General features: G+C 38.5%; 2 protein-coding genes across 3 annotated transcripts; one reads left to right on the top strand and one right to left on the bottom strand.

Moving 5' to 3' along the window:
* Positions 1–241: 241 nt before the first annotated feature.
* LOC130590827 (uncharacterized) lies at positions 242–1,660 on the top strand. Its single transcript, XM_057393396.1, has one exon. It carries the CDS (start codon positions 242–244, stop codon positions 1,658–1,660), a length of 1,419 nt encoding a protein of 472 aa, XP_057249379.1.
* Positions 1,661–7,407: 5,747 nt separating this feature from the next.
* On the bottom strand, positions 7,408–15,832 carry LOC104906739 (F-box protein At3g58530). Of its 2 annotated transcripts, none has more exons than XM_010695536.4 (12): positions 15,224–15,832; positions 15,074–15,133; positions 14,797–14,880; positions 12,723–12,802; positions 12,550–12,625; positions 11,974–12,044; positions 11,791–11,877; positions 11,620–11,692; positions 11,482–11,549; positions 11,322–11,390; positions 8,171–8,276; positions 7,408–8,003 (listed from the first exon to the last, which is right to left on the bottom strand). In XM_010695536.4, exons 1-12 carry the CDS (start codon positions 15,404–15,406, stop codon positions 7,938–7,940), a joined length of 1,023 nt encoding a protein of 340 aa, XP_010693838.2. In that variant the 5' UTR covers positions 15,407–15,832; the 3' UTR covers positions 7,408–7,937. The 2 variants fall into 2 exon arrangements, with proteins under 2 accessions (XP_010693838.2, XP_010693837.2); XM_010695535.4 differs by having other exon boundaries at positions 12,723–12,853; positions 15,224–15,828.
* Positions 15,833–17,797: the final 1,965 nt, after the last annotated feature.

Below are 17,797 nucleotides of genomic sequence, written 5' to 3'. Positions count from 1 at the left end.
AATTAAATATTGTACATGTCATCATAACACTAACAAAAAAGAATGAAATACGTACTCACACAAGTAAAGAAGGGGGATTATTAAATAATTAAAACATTTCTTTTATTTAACCCATTGTTGGTTAGATTGAACTAGTTTTGGTTATACAACATTTCTCCAACATTTTACTTTGATCATATTTTGACCGTGTGCACAATGCTTACCCTACTAGAAAACTGATCCGCGAGTACGGGGAAACAATATGAGCGAAATCCTCTCGACTGAGGGCGATCGAGCGAAAACCTTGTCAAGCGAAGAAAATGATCTCCTTCAGAGATCAAATAAGAAATACAAGATAAATATTGATGAAATTAATCCGGAAGAGATGATGGATGCAACACCACTGAGCAAGGATCACCCGATGGGCGATCGGATCGAAAGTCGCTTATCGTATAGCCAGATGACTCAGTCGTATGGAAAGACGACTAACCCTCTCTTTGTTGGTGGAGATTGGCCAGATGAAGTTGTCTCAGAAGATGATAGTGAGGCTGAAGGTGAGAATGAAGATGACTCTTGCCCTAATATTTTACTCACTCGTGAGGATAAGCGACGCATTAGGAGCCCTTGGAAAAATGCGATTATCATTAAATTGTTTGATAAGGAAATGGGATATGAAGTTTTAATGAGGCGGCTGAAATTTAAGTGGCAATTGAAGGGCAGTATTGCGCTCACAGATGTCGGACATGCGTTCTATATAGTCAGATTCACCAGTTCAGAGGACTATGAGTTCTTCATGACTCAAGGGCCATGGATGATTGGTGATAGCTACTTGACGATTCGAAAATGGATTCCCAACTTCATTGCAGATGAGGCCCCAATGCGCCATTTGACTGCATGGGTCCGTATCCCAAATCTATCTGTGGAATACTTTGATAAACTAATCCTTCACAAAATTGGGAGTAAGATTGGTAAAGTTATCAAAATTGACAGAAATACTGAATCTATGGATCGTGGGCAATATGTCCGTTTTTGCATTGAGGTTGACCTTGCTAAGCCACTTTTGTCAAAGTTCAAACTCAATGGGAGAATATGGAAAATCCAATACGAAGGGCTTAAGATGATTTGCTTTAAGTGTGGTCATTTGGGACATAAAGAGGATAAATGCGAGCCTTGTCGGGCCAATTCTGATGGGTTGCAGTCTACATCGAGGATGGGCGAAGGGATAGTTAGAGATGTAGCCCAGAGTAGGGCTACAAAGTCGGGGCCGGAGGTTAGCAGTAAATATGGTGAATGGATGTTAGTCTCTCGAAATAATAAGCGGAGTACTATTAAGGCTAACATGAATAGTTCCTGTAATGGTGAATGTTCTAAAGCCCCTCCGCGATATAGGAACGTGGAGAACTCTGAATTGGGTCATCGGCCTATAACTTCGAAGGGCAAATCACCAATACAAGAAGAAGCCGTTCAGGGATCAAGGTTTGGGGTCTTAGAAGTGGCGGACATGGACACGACTGAGGGCAATAATCTGACCCTTGAAGGTGACCATACGCAAAAGGTTGACATGCCGGAGGGTAATGATCTGGTCATTGACGGAGACAGAGCGCAAAAGGTTGACATGCCGGAGGGAGGCAGGACTTCACTAGGACTGAGGATATTAACTCGGGGGTTAATATCAGATTGATTCCGGAAAATATTCCTAATGAGGAAGGGAGTCGGACTATGGAAATAATTTCCCAAGATGTGGAAAAGGAAACCCCTCTAAAATCTGAAGGAGAAGATATTCAAGCGTTGACTTTGGCTAACATATCTTTGTTTCCCAAAGATAAGATTTTACGCTCAGCAGGGAATAGGCATATATTGCGTAACCCTAAAGAGATAATTCCAAAAAATCAACCTGTGAGAGCCCCTAAATTCAAAAGAGGCCCTGCTCGCAAGCCGCCTTTTTTCAAAAGTGTTGGCAAAGAGAATATCCCGAATAAGTCTCAAAACTGTAACAAAGTGTCTAGCAGAGTCCTTCAGCAGTTGAATGATGGAGTTCAACAACCCAGCCAGGATACCAATCACATTGGTGTCCAAGATACCCCCGGCGGTGGAATTTTTTGTGGAACATCAGATGGAGGGCCCGTCAATGGTGATAGCCCATCCGACTGCCAACAGGGTTCGCATGGAGTTCAATGCGTATATCCCCCCGGAGAACGAGATGCCCTTCTTGATGATGACAGTGGGACTGCCACACATAACAGATGGTCCAATGAGGGCGTTGAGAGAGATGTTTCTGGCATCCATGAGTAGAATTCCTTTAATGGAATATGATAGTTACCCTACTTTCTCAATGTTTAATATGTCGATTAAAATTTTAATATGGAATGTTAAAGGTGTCGGAAATAAGGTTCCTATGGTGAAGGAAGTTATTCGAGTAAACCAACCAACTATGGTAGTTTTGGTGGAAACACACTTGAGTGGTGAGCAAGCAGACAAAGTGTGTAGCAGAATTGGTTTTTCCGAAAACTTGAGGGTGGAAGCTCAAGGTTTTTCGGGGGAAATTTGGATGTTTTGGAGATCCGAAGAGATTTTCGTGACTGAATTTGGTTCTCATTCGCAACACCTAACCGTTGAAATTAAAAAAAGTAGGTGACGAACCATGGCTGTTCTCTGCGGTATACGCTAGTCCAGATAGTAATCTTAGGAGAGACCTTTGGCGGGAGTTGGAACATGTTAAGAATACTTATGATGGCCCGTGGCTAGCGGCGGGTGATTTTAATGACACTATCTGCATGAGTGAAAGGAATGGTGTGGGTGGTTCAGAGATGCAACGGAGGTGTCGTGCTTTCGCCAATTGGATTGAGAATATCAAATTCATTGATCTTGGGTGTTCGGGTCCAGCTCATACGTGGTTTCGAGGTAACTCTATTGATACATTTAAGTTCGCTAGACTTGATAGAGGACTTGTCAATGATAAATGGCGTATTCGATTTGATGAAGGTAGTTTGCGCAATCTCCCCAAAGCTAGTTCAGACCATTGTCCTATTCTCATTAGTACTTCGGGTTTTGCTCCAATCCCTGTAGCCCTTCGACCGTTTCGTTTTCAGGCTGCTTGGTTACGTCACGACAAATTTCATGACTTTGTTCATCAGAACTGGGTTGCGTCGGCCCCAATTGTTCCGTTTTTAAAAGCATTCACTACCAAAATCCAACAGTGGAATAAAGAGGAATTTTATAATATATTCCGGAGAAAATCTGAATTATGGGCTCGACTTGAAGGAATTCAAAGGATTTTGGCTTCGGGGTGTCAGCTGCATCTTATTAAACTCGAGGCAAAGTTGAGAGTAGAAATGGAATCGGTGTTAAATGATGAAGAAATGCTTTGGTTCCAAAAATCTAGAGCCGAAGCTATTTGTGATACGGACCGCAACACTCGTTATTTTCATCTAACAACTATCATTTGGCGCAAAAGAAATAAAGTGGAGGCTTTGATGGATGAAGAAGGTAATTGGATTACTGATGGTGAGAAAGTTAAAGTTATGGTCCGAGAGTTTTGGAGTAATTTATTTCAAGAGGACTCTGACCATGTTCATGTTGGTACTGCAATGCTTAGCGATTATTTCCCTGATATTTCGAGTGATGATCGCGAAAAACTGGAGCGTCCTTTCAGCCCATGTGAAGTCCTTGCAGCATTGAAGGACATGCAGCCTTATAAGGCCCCTGGGCCTGATGGCTTCCAGCCTGTTTTCTACCAAAAATTCTGGGCTGTGGTTCAACCCAATGTGACACAATTGGTTAAGGATGTGTTGATGGGCCACGATTTCCCTGATGGTTTGAATGATGCATTTTTAGTGCTCATCCCAAAGTCGGAAGTTCCTGGTCGACCGAATCAATTTCGCCCAATTGGGCTCTGCAACATCGTCTACAAGCTAGTGACGAAGGTTATAGTAAACCGACTAAAACCCATTCTTCCCCAGTTGATTTCTCCTACTCAGTGTAGCTTTGTCCCTCGCCGGCAGATCACAGACAATGTGATAATTGTTCAGGAAATGTTGCACTCCATGAGGGCTAAGCAAGGTAAGAGAGGCTATATGATGGTTAAAATAGATTTCGAGAAGGCTTATGATCGCTTGAGGTGGAAATTCATACGTGAATCATTAATGAAACTTTGTCTCCCTCAGATAATGGTGGAGGTGGTTATGCAATGTATTGAATCTGCGAGATTAAGCATTTTATGGAATGGTGAGCCTATGGAGGCCTTCCGTCCTACACGTGGCATACGGCAGGGGGACCCTTTATCCCCTTATATCTATGTCATTTGTATGGAGCGTCTCTCTCACCTTATTGAGCGTGAAGTTAGTCTAGGGGCTTGGAAACCGATTCGGGCGAGTAGGAATGGGCCAGCTATTTCGCATCTTGCTTTCGCCGATGATTTGATTTTTTGATTTTATTCTGTGAAGCCTCTCTTGACCAGGCTGAGATTTTACAGCGATGCCTTTCAACTTTTTGTGAGGCGTCAGGGAGCAAGGTAAGTGTTGACAAGTCGAAGGTTTATTTTTCGCCGAATACAAGTGTGGAGGTGCAAGAAGGAATTAGTCGCCAACTTGGAATGGAAGTTACGTTGGACCTGGGTAGATATTTGGGTGTGCCTACCATTAATGGTCGCACTTCGAAAAGAGAGTATCAGTATCTTGTGGAAAAAATTAATGGGAAGTTGGCAGGTTGGAAAGCAAAGATACTATCTATGGCGGGGAGGGCAACCCTGATTCAATCTTCGCTCGGTTCAATTCCCTATTATACTATGCAGTCTACCAAACTTCCCCGCTCAACTTGTGATGATATTGATAGAAGGAATAAGAGTTTTCTATGGGGAGAACTTGAAGGTGAATGCAAAGTCCATTTGGTGGCGTGGGAGACAGTCAACAAATCGAAAAGAGAAGGGGGACTAGGAATTAAATCGATGAGGCAAGTTAATTCAGCATTTCTAGCGAAATTGGGATGGAGGCTACTTGCTGAACCTAAGTCGTTGTGGTCAAGGGTTTTACGTGCTAAGTATTGCGATAATCGATGCGATATGGACATGTTTCAAGCACGTACGAATGCGTCCAACGCTTGGCGTGGTATCATGAGCAATATCGATATTGTGAGGAAAGGCATTAATATGGCTGTTGGAAATGGCGAGAAAACTTTCTTCTGGCATCATAAGTGGGCGACAAATCGTCCCCTTATTGAAATGACAATAATTGAACCTCCTTTACAGCTTCAAGATGCTACTGTTAAAGAGCTTTGGGACCCTCAAACAGGCTGGATGTTTGATAAATTTGCTAATTTTCTGCCAGCTGCGGCTTTACAGAAGATTATGGTTTATGAATTAATTGAAGATGAAGATGCGGTGGATGAAATTTTTTTGGAACGGATCACCTTCTGGCGGGTTTACCCTTGAGTCTGAAATGAAATTAGTTCAAGCGAATGCCGAAGAGGAGGGCGATGTTGATGCCAACTGGAAAATAATATGGAAGCTGTCGGTCCCGCAACGATTAAGATTATTTATGTGGCTTTGTTATCAAGATAGAATCATGTCTAACGGAAACAGGTTTGTGAGACATCTTACGGACGATCCTCGCTGTTTTACTTGTGGAGAAGTGGAGGAGAGCTCGTTACATATTCTCCGCGATTGTCCAGTAGCGAGAATTCTTTGGAGGCAACTGGGGGTGTGTATTAGTAATAGCCAGTGGAGGGTTAACTTAAAGGAGTGGCTGGCTGGTAATTTTCGTGAGAAGGGGGCAGTCAGTGGTGATGATTGGTGTCGGGTTTTTACTATCACATGTTGGTGGTTATGGAAGTGGAGGAATGAGAGAAGCTTTAAATCTGCTCCAAGTATTCCCGTAGATCAGATATGCTTTAGTTATGCAAGGGTGAAACAAATCGAGCTTGCAATGACGCGGAATGATGATACCAGCATGAATAATCACTCCGGACGACGGGAAGCGTTTATCAGGTGGATGCACCCTGGTGTGGGGTGGGTGAAGCTTAACACAGACGGTGCGGCGAAAGGAAATCCAGGCCCTGCAGGCGCTGGCGGGTTAATTCGTGGCCACCGAGGAGAGCTGTATGAAATGTTCGCCACAAATTGTGGTGATTGCTCTTGCACTAGAGCGGAGTTACTAGCTATTTTGCGAGGTTTATCGGTGGCGTGGAATGGAGGGCATAAGAAGGTTAATGTGGAGGTCGACTCGGAAACTATAGTGCGTATGCTAGATGGTGATCCACCGGCTAGCTCCCCGTATATTCATCTTATTAAGAAGTGTAGAGCTTTACTCTCCCGTGATGAGTGGGAAGTTAGAGTTACTCATTGCTTTCGTGAAGCCAATAGAGCTGCTGATTGGCTTGCTAATTATGGTGTAAGGTTGGTAGAAAAGTTTGTTATGCTGGAGGCGGTCCCGAAGGATCTTCATGCTGTTTTATTGGAGGATCTAGGGGGTGTGGCGTGGCCGAGAATGATACCCGCAAGGCTGGCAGAAGAAATGGGTTGATAGTCTTCCTGGTGAAGGCTGCAGTTGTAGTTAGTTATTTTCTACTTTGATTTTTTGTTTGTTTTTGTTGCTAGCTTGTTTCTTTCGTTGCTTTGTTGTTTCTAGTTTGCTAGTTTTTTTCTTTCCTTTAGCATATGGCTGTATGGGTTTCTCCCTCTTTTTACACAAAAAAAAAAACAATGCTTACCATACTAACATGTCTAGCTTCTTCAAAGTGATCTATAAGTTCATATATATGAGAACCACCCTTATGGTGAGAACCGTGAGAACCACTCATTTTTCCTCATTTTACGAAGATTTTGATCATTTCATAATATTTTTGTTCATTTTTTGTTTCCTTTATTTTATGGTTTTGCTCATTTATCAACGTTTTTGCTAATTTTACGTTTTGCTCATTTTACTTTTTTTCTCATTGAACTTTTTTATGCTCATTTTACGTTTTTCTTCTTTTACATTTTTGTTCATTTTACGTTTTTGATAATTTAATGTTTTCTACTCATTTTATGTTTATGCTCATTTGTTACTTTTTTTTTGCGCATTTTAGGAAGTTTTTGCTCATTTTATGTGGTTCTCACCATAAGAGGATTCTCATTAGAACCCAACCCTATATATATATATATATATATATATATATATATATATATATATATCTTACTAGACTGATACTTCGCACAGGTATAACCAGTCAGGTTTACAAGTCGGCCTATTTTAAAGGAGGGGAATGGTAAGAGAAACCTCACCTCCAAAGAGCCCTTGTGAAATTTAATCACATGACTGAAGTACAACATATGAGCTATACAATCCAACGTATTGGAAATTTTATTTAGTTGTAGGCTTCTATGAGCCTTTTTCAGAACCGTAACAGTTCTACTATATGCTGGAGGAAGTCGGACTAGAATGGGGGGCCTCTAAATATGGGAGTAAAACTTGCAGATATATAAACTGTATCATACAAATCATTCAACTTTTGCTTACAGAAGTTGCCTACTGGCCTACATAATAATACATCCTATTAGAAACAATGTTCTGGTAGCTTAATTGACCGATGAACCTGATGACTTCTCTTTCATCTTCTCTGGCTAACAAAAATTTCAAATCAAACTAAAATCTGGATATGATGCCAATTATGCAACCTGTGTAATGTGTGTATCTGGATGCAGTTTAGCGCTCTAAAATATTACACACCCACCTTGAGGTGCTGCTAAATTGCATAAATTTGAAGTAATGAAAAATCAAAAGCTGATCATATCACGACATAAACTAGAGATTCTACCACTGTTACAGCATGTCATGAATCAAAGATTTTTCTTGTCTGCTCAGAGGAAGCTGGTGCAGCACCCTCTGCTACTGCGGTTGGTCAACTATGATAAACTTCTTTAAATAATTGCATGAACTGTCAATACAGATGCAGATGAATATCTGCGTGCTCGAAGAAGCATCGCATTAGCTATGCACTTTAAAGCACTCCAATACTGGGAACAATTGAAGCAGCTCTTCACGAGTTCTTCTCTGCATATATAAGAAAAATCGAAGCAGAAATAGTTAATAAAACTGCAAGATAAACAAAACTAGGAACTTGTTTATCTTCTTTGTTCTCTTCAAGTGTCCCAAAAGGTACTCCACAAAATGACAAAGCACCCTAAATTGTCACTCAGAGTAGTAGCATAGACACATACCTTAATGTTGATGCACCCATTCACATCAAGTGTTTTAAGTGTATTCGAACATGACGCGGAGAGAGCTTCGAGACTCTTATCAGTCACCCCAATAATTCCGAATAAGCTGTAATTTTACTCGAAAACATCATATAATTGCGGAAAATATGGTTTGCATCTTATAGCAGAAACTACTAGGAGCTAGTAATGAAGTAATACTACCTCCGTTACATATTAGATGCTACACTTTCTATAAGGGGGTGTTTCAAAATAAATGCTACACTTTCTTTTTTGGGAAATAAATCCTCTCTATCTCTCTCCTAACACATGGGTTCCCATTTTTCTTTCTCTCTATCTCTCCTCCAAAAATTGCCTAGGAATTCATGTTTTTGAAAGTGTAGCATCTAATATGAAACGGCAGTAGTAATAGCAATTTAAAATAACTAAAATGGAAGGTGTCGTGCATATGCTTATATTGATGAAAAAAAAGATCATCTCAATAGCCATGGACCATGGTACACAATATCAGCTTAATGGCGGCTAGCAGCAGCCCAAAAATATGATTGAACAGGATTTACAATTAGATAATCACTTGATGGTCTGTTCTCTATAACTATTCAGCAAAAGTAGCTATTGTGATAGTTGTCAAACCACAGTACTTGTTGGCTAATAGAGTCAGCTGTCACTGTAGCTTTAAAACAATTAGCGTCTAGTAAAAATATGTGTTGGGTTTAATAGAAGATAGAAGAACAAAAAAAGTACATCTACCTTCAAAAGCTACTTTGAAAGCTACCTATTTCACGAAAGCTAATTTTTGGTTTTTCGAGAAGACTATCTCAACCACTCGAAGCTACCTTTAAAGTTAAAACAACACTTGATCCCGAACACCACTTTTCAGATATAGCAAAATTTTGACGTGGTCTAATCTCTAAAAGCTAATTAAGATGTTGTTGCCGAACACACCCTATGATGTTGAGACAAGGATGTAATTTGATATGGGACATTTTAACCTCAAATCATGGAACAAACACACAAAGTCAAAAAGTACCCATAAAGTCATTATATGGTACCTGGATAGATCAGTTAAAAATACACAATATATAATCTTAAAAACCTCACCAATAGTGATAAAGATACAAAAATTGAGAAGGTAATATGTAGGAAACTCCAAGGGGATGTTGGGTTCACAAAAGGGAAACGGAAAGGAAGCAAGAAAGAGAATTGTAATTTTTTGTTCGGATAAAGTCAGAAAAGAACAAAATCCCTCCAATCATGTGTGATGTCGAAATCACAAGGGAAAGTGGACTTCGGTCACCACTCTCACACACTCTTTTCTCGTAGTTGTGTCTGCAAAGCTTCATGGTAGTTCGCCGGCAGGCATCAATACTAAACAACCCCCATATCCCCACCGTCATCAACATAGCTTACTAGCTGGAACCAACCTGGCAACGCCACTTGTGCCGCTAAATAGACCCAAAACACATTGACACCACTGGCAGCAACTCTTCGTTATCCAACCACCACCGAGTCAAATTTGCTCTAATGTCGTGTAAATTTACTCTCTTTCTCTCTCTCCCTGCCTCTCTCTTCCTCCCTCCCTCCCTCTCCCTCTCCCTCTCCCTCTCCCTCTCCCTCTCCCTCTCCCTCTCCTCTCCCTCCCCTCTCCCTCTCCCTCCTCTCTCTCCCTCTCCCCCTCTCCCTCTCTCCTCCTCCCCTCCCTCCCTCCCTCCCTCCCTCCCTCCCTCTCCCCCACTCTGTGTGTGTGTGTGCGCGCGCTAGATCTGGAGGTTTCCAAGTTGTGGGTGGTGAAAGGTGTTGTTGTGACTGGTGGTGGTAAACGAGCTAGTAGGCACTGGGTTGCTGTTGGTGTCTAAAGGTGAGTAAGGGGTGTGGTGTTAGTGGCAGTGGCGGTGAAGGAGTGGCAGCCGACTCTTGGTGGTGGCGAAGGGGTGGTGTTGTTGAAGATAGGCTTGAAGTTGACTGATATTGATGGTGGGAGTTGGGATGGTGGTGGTGATGGGGTTGAGATGTGAAAACACCGAGTTGCAGAATTCAAGTACCAACGTGGGACTGCAGCTACAAAAATATGAGGGAACTCCAAAATGAAAAATGGGGAAAGGGGATCATAGAATTGCAACAATGAGAAAGGGGTTCCCCTTGCCCTTTAGAATTCACAACAGCCAAATGTCCCGTATATATCTACTCCCACCGTTTCTTCTTATAAGACACGCATGATGCTCGAACATTTACTCTGACCATTAGGATCTCATATAATATGATAACAGAAAACACCTGAGTGGTTAGCTTTCGGAGTGTGACAAAGTCCACTCTAATACTTGGCAACTATCCTTATGTTTTGTAATTTTCCACTTCTATTAATGAGAAACATCAACTTCTTCCCTTAATTATCTGCCTAGATTTTTTCAGTTTAAACACTCCCCCACACCTACCACCTGACTATTTGACATTTCCCTTTTCTTTCAAGGGATTGTCTAATAATAGTTACTAGTGTCAATTATGACGTTTAAACAAAATATACTAAGCTAATGCATATGATATGAAATTTAAAATATTCCCTTTAAGGTTCACCACGCCCTTAATTGGATACATTTCGTTTGGATTTTTCTTTTTGCCAAACTATTCTAAGACATGCTCAAAATTAGGATTTACTCACAACTCTAAGAATTGAAATTCCAAAATTTCCACGCAAGCATCTCAACAATTGATGATCAAATTTCAGGTATAGAATTTTAGAATCTGAATATCATAGCTGGAAAGATTAGATCTTTCTGTCCAGCTGGAATGTGGAGACTCATTGGACTGACTGCTTAAACTATGTGAAGAGAGAGGGTACATCTGATTTTTCTTACAGATCCAAAGCCCATGTCCTCTAACAAGTTTCTTTCCAGATATGGTCATGTTGACATGGGAAAGGCAGGTTTCTAAGCTGGGTGCAAGCATCATAGGCCATCCTTCACGCGGCCTCTGGCTCTTCGCAAAACACAACTAAGAGGACCTTATGAGAGTCTAAAATCTAAAAAATAAAAATAAAAAATAAAAAAGAAGCAAAGCAAAACACACATTGCAATTGAAAGTTCACACTCAATGGATTTTGGAAAACAAAGATTGTAAAGCTTCAAGCTGCCAGCATAATGATTTCATATTAAATTACCTCAGTAGCTCAAGACAAGTGCATCCTTTTGCTATGGCTATGACTCCGACATCAGTGACACGCACGCACCTGTTAAGCACAAAAATAATTAAGTGATAAGTACTTTGTTAGAAGCTGATTTATATAACAAAGATATTTGAACGCCTCTAGCTTCCCTTACCATGTTATATTAAGGTACACCAAATTGTTACATTCAGCAATGCACATTAGTCCATGATCAGATAGGTTCTACCAAACCACACACCAATTAGATTAGAGCTTCAACAATTGTATCATAGTCTGAAGACAAAAAATCTACCTGAGCTCCACAAAGATCTAAGAATCTAAGATGAGCAAGACGAGACATATTCTTGTAAACTTCATCTGTAAAGCTGAATAAAATTTACAAATTTGGCAGCACAAGCATATAGCATTAGGCATTAAAAGGATGACAGGAATAGTCAGATTCAGATATGAGATCATTTTTTACCTAGACAAGGCATACAAATTGAGGCTCTTAAGAGAGGAACATTTGTACAATATGCACTGCAAACCACTATCACTCAGCTTGATGCACCTATCATCATATAAAGTTATTTGAAAATTAGACTCGTCACACCAGAATCACATTCTTTTTTTATCCAGAAGCTTGTAATCATCACATTAAATTTACCTTGTGATGTTCAATGACTCCAGTTCTTGATATGCATCAGCAACAACTTCCAAACTTTTGTCTGAAATATTCTGAATAACATTCATTTAAAATGTGAAAAGGGGAAATAAATAGGATCACAAATGGAGTCACTTAGGAGAAGCTCTGACATATTACATAGTTATTAACGTTTTGACCCACAACTAAGAATTCAGAAGTATGCCATGAGAAAATAGAACCAAAGACTTGTTTAGGCTGTTCAGAGATGGGTTTAGTAAAGTATTTTGTGCCTTCACATGTTTTACAAGCAGAACTCTTTAGAACAAAGATAAAATCATGCAAAACATGCATTCAACTCAAACTCATACTACTATCTTGATGTTTTGCAAGAACTACCAAGGGCTACAAGCTTAGAGCAAAACAAGAAATAAATTTACCGTGATGCAATCAACTTCATTAGATTTCACTCTTAAATCATATGAAGAGGTCAAGATTTCTAAAGATAAACAAATATAATATGTAAAAGAACAAGAATAATGCAAAATAGGCAAAGGAAATTCTTTGTGATGAAACACTCACGCCAAGATGATTATATACCTTACATCCACTTAAATTCAAACTGATAACATGTTTGCAATTCTTAACGAGATGTTGAACGCCGACATCTGTTACTCTGGAACAAGCAATAAAACTTATCAATGACAATTGACAACACAGATATCATTTCAGATAGTCAATTGTATTATTTCTGGCATGCACTAGAGACATACCTCACGTTCCAATATATCGAAAAGATTCTCAAGTTTGAACATGCACTGGTGATGGCTTCAACTCCTTTATCAGAAATCTTCTGGCATCCATTTAAGTTAAGGATCTCAAGGTTCAGAACAGAGCTGTAGCACTACCAGAGAAAGGTAAATTGAAAAATGTACAACGCAGGAGCTTCATAATGAAAATACAAGGACACAGAACTTTACAAAAACAAAGATTTTGAAGACTATCATCCACTCATAAAGGTTAGGCATAATGATCACGAAAGCTCATTAAATCATATCAAAAGCCTTTAAAGGAACCATCATCTTGCTCCGGGAAACTGTTGGAACAGTGACGAGTCCTAAATTTAGACCCTTGTTTCAAAACAGTGTTACACAAAAGCTACATAATGCAAACTGAATGAAGTCCGAGTTGACCCTTGACCACCCAGCAAGGTCATTTTTGACAGCCATGCTTAGCACCATAAGAAAGAGGCATCACTAACCTATAATAATTTGATACAGTCAAATGAGTTAAATCACAAGTCACAACTGCGGTACATCCAACACGTGTGGTGACGAGATTTTGGTTGCATTCAATGTACCATTCTACATTTGCTACTTAAAGTAACGTTCCACTAACTTCAAATAGCATTTGAATCATTCTATGATTATCATCTCACAAAAAATTCTATACAGTCACACTAAGACTATTCCTTTCACCTTTAAAAACACTCTAGGAAAATTATTTCCAAATAAGTAAAGAAAATTTCCCATATATTAGTTCCAACAAGCTCAAGAGCTACCAAAGTTCAATTTATAAGTTATAATACTTCCTTTGTTTTTTATTAGTTTACCCGCTTTCCTTTTTGGGTTGTCCCTTATTAGTTTATACACTTCTTTTCTAAAATGTTTTTAACCTGGTCCCACCAATTATTTATTACTATTTTTACCTTTTCACTCTACTTTTCTTGGCCCACAACATTAACTTTAATAAAATGTGCCTATAAACTAATACTTTCTCTTTCAAACTATGACCCAAAGACCTATATCTCCTAAAACTTTGTGACTAAAGAAGTGGGTAAACTAATAAAAACTAGAAGGAGTAGTAAACAAAATTCAAATTTGTCCATAGTTCAAGTTAATTATGATAAACATAGCCTTACGTAGTTTACAACAAATGCAAATTGACAAACACCTATACCTATCAAAACGACAACAAATCTTGACTAAACCACTAATTACTACCAAAACTCTTACTACCAACAAATAACTCCCTAGTGTCGACTATAAATATAAGAGTCACATATATCCCAACACTAATTCTAACAACTGATTGAGTGAATAAATTAGTAGCACATTCCTCATCCCACCATGCTTTGCATCAATATTAACTTGGAGTTACGTATATTATTAAATCTTTATAGCTAACAAAAATATGGGGTTTTGAAATCCCAAAATTAAGGGCAACAGAGATCTTCACCATCACTAATGGCTTAGATTTCTATATTAGGGATCATTAAATTGTCCAAGTTAAAATCCTGCATGGTAAGACCATTCATGTTCGAAATACAAAAACAATTACTTACTCCGATCTCTAATAATTGAGAAAATTGCTTTGACACTTTGTCATGGTCTCGACTGTCAAATGCATAGCTCAGGCTATTAACATTTTTAGTTGTATAATAATATAAAGGTAACTTTTAAGTATAAAATGACATGAATCTAACAAGGTCCAAATGGGAACAAAAAATTATATATTAGTGAGTTACAATCAAATTTTGCAAAGTTTGACCTTGTAAAATGAATTGTCGCAAACAATTTAGATTGGAGAAAGTAGTTTTCAGATGGTCCGAGAGAAAAAAGGTCTTACCAAAAAAATACATCCTAGACATGGCGACCACCTCCTTCGACTCAAATACAATACCAATAGGCACTAACCAGTGTTTCATCTCAAAAAGTTACGGAATAATTTAAGTAGTCATCGGCGTTAAACTACTAATTTTAAAATCTTTCTTGCTTTATGATGTCAAATCCAACCAAATTTAGAACAATCAAATAAAACATGAAGGATTATATTTTAGTTCCTCACCTTATCTCTGAGGAGTTCAAGATGATTGTCCTCAATATCCTGTGCAAATTCAAGGTTTATTTGCTTCACATTCTTATACCTAGGCTGCAGCACATACAACACAACTATAACTTCAGCATCATCATCTAAACAGCTATTCAAATTCACATCACATATCCAGTGTGACACACAAAATAACTTGAATTTGCATCGAAATCATAAAACTTAGCAAACACAACATCAAATTGAACAATAATCGAACTCGAAAAGTGCAAAATTGAGCTTTAAAAAAACTAACCAGTGAGAGAGCAGCTAAGAGCCTATTTCCGGCATTGCTCATCTCATGAAAATCAAGAACCTGCGGGAAAGTACAATCACAGAACAATCAATTCACTGCAAAATACATCCAAACGATTCATCAAGATGAGAGAGAAAAAATAGAAAGAACCTCCCAAAGAGGAAGGTAGGAGATGAGAGTGCGATGAAGCCAAGGGCTGACGAGTAAGAGAGAGACAAGGTCACGTTGAGAAAGCTTGGAACTAACAATGGTGAAAACCCTAGGTACAGTCTCTCTCCTCCATTGAAGTTGGAGTAGCTCTTCTTCTGCTATGTTCATTTTGTTGTGCTCCATTTCTCTCTATCTTTCCAAAGCGATGGAGAAAGTGAGAAACTGCCCAAATTTGGGGTCGAGCATTTTTATTGCATCAGCAACATTCGAATAAACTAGTTTTATATGCAAATATGTGCGAAAAGTCGAAAATACGTATAAAATTAAATTTTTTTTAAGAAGGTAGAAAATTAAATTAATTGTTAATTATATTTTTGAATGGTTGACTGTTTTTATCATTTTTTATTTTTTTTTATTAATTAAAAGGTATTTCCTTTTCTATTTTTACTTTTTCTATTTTTTTTAATGAGAGTGAGCCGTGACTTGTTTTTCTGTATTTTTTGGTGTCCTACCCTTCTTGACATATAGAATAGAGATAAGATAAGTTCATATAAATAAATAAACAAATTCCCCTCAAAAAAAAAAATATCATTGTAGACACATAACTGTGTCTTCCTATTTAATACTCTATAATGACTAATACCCTGTTACAATTGGTCCGTATCAAGGAAATGATAAAGAATAAGTCTAAAATAAAATATTTTGAGCCTAAAACCATTGTCTAACTCTTTTTTATCAACTCATTTTTGAAAAACCTTTTTATAAATAGTTTTACTAAGCCCACCTCATAAAACTTTTTATAATTATTTTCTGAAAGCCCATCTTCGAAAACCTTTTAAAAATAGTTTTTATGAAATCCCAATTTCATAAAACCCCTTCTCTAGCCCAATTTAATTAAAAGTTAATTATATTAATTAAGTTCATTAATAAAAATATCTTTTATAAAAATAATCTTTTCTCAAAATGTTTTTAATGTTTTTAATATCTCTTGTCTAACTCTCTTCTAAAACCTTTTTAATAAAAATCTTTTAAATACCTAATTGTTTCCAAAAACCTATTACAATATCACCTCCCTACCTATATAATATCACCTCCCTAACAATAACAACACACACCTTATAATTTTAGACAATATATAACAAACAAAAAAAACTCGACTCACTCACATCACAATACACGACAACAGCAGCAACAACTTACACGAATTACTTACAAGTTACAACTCACACAACAACAACCTATTCCCAGTTTTCTTTCGGCAAGCTCACAATTAACTCTCACACACAGACACAACATCAAACGCTTGACCCTCATAGCAATTCGACGGCACAACTCCATAACCTCTTGATTCCACCGCCTTACTTCATATCCACTCCCCTGAATTCACTTTCTAACCCATCGTCATCATCCATACTACTTGTTATGGCTGATTTTTACAGGTTGTCATTGACGCAAGAAATTGACGACATTGACACAAGCAGTAGCAACTGGACGTAAATACTTGGTCAAAGGGTAATTAGGTTTCGAAGACTATGATTGACTGGGTCAATCTTCGTAACTCTAAAACGGCTAGTAAAGCAGTCAAGAGATTTGCCGAGAAAGTGAAGATTTGATACCAATATAGTTTTATTCCTTTTTTTTATGTATTCAATAAGTGATGAACATGTTGTCGCAAAATCGTTGAGATATCAACGACAGAACAATATTGTGTGTTTCTTGTACAAGATTTCTCATGCTTTTCAATAAGTTCGCAACATTAAGGCGTAGCGACCGACAACTATTTTTGTATAATAAATCAACTAGAATGACAAAGTGTTGGATAAAACGCCAATAGAGTTACTTTGACATCATGCATGATGCAAACATCGCAAGGCCTCAACGTCATTTACAAGAGTTCAGTTGCGTCATGAACATTCAACCTGCTTAGGACAAGTAAGTAATTGTGTTTTATGAGTGTGTAATTTCTAGTCTAATGATACCCATGTCATGCGATAAGAAAAGGTTTTCAAAGCTACCTGGTTATTACACTGTGACGCCAGAAAAATGGCACGACATAAGGTCCAAAAAGTTATTAGCATAAAGTAATTTAAATAGTCATGCCATTCCAACGAATGACCAAAAGTAAACATAAGTTACGGTCACTCCATGAGTGACCCAAAATGAAAATTACATAAGTCTGGTTACTCCTGCGAGTAACCCAAAAGATCCAATGTTTCTGAACAGAAAAGATTAAAACGAGTGAAAGACTTAAGTGGCTAAGCGACAGGAACATCAATTGCATTCTCATTAGCAAACTTCTCAGACGCTTGAACTTCAGGCACAACTTCTATTTCCGAATTGTTGCCTTGAGCAATGTCAAACGTCATAAGTGTTACGCTGGTAACAAAGACATTGTTCTCCTACTGACCGACGCTCAAGGAAGACTCCAATCGTCGCTTTGATTAGATCACCTGGCCCTGCCAAGTCTTTCATTGAGCCTACCCATTTGAGATACAAGTCTATCTCTTTTTGAGGATCCCATGACGTTGTGCCCCATCGTGTACTCATACATGAGGTTAGCCCTGAACGCGTTAG

This window comes from Beta vulgaris, chromosome 3, assembly GCF_026745355.1.
Source record: "Beta vulgaris subsp. vulgaris cultivar EL10 chromosome 3, EL10.2, whole genome shotgun sequence".
Taxonomy (NCBI): Eukaryota; Viridiplantae; Streptophyta; class Magnoliopsida; order Caryophyllales; family Amaranthaceae; genus Beta; species Beta vulgaris.
Note: the sequence above shows the minus strand (reverse complement) of the source record. Positions and strands in the feature narration are given on the sequence as shown.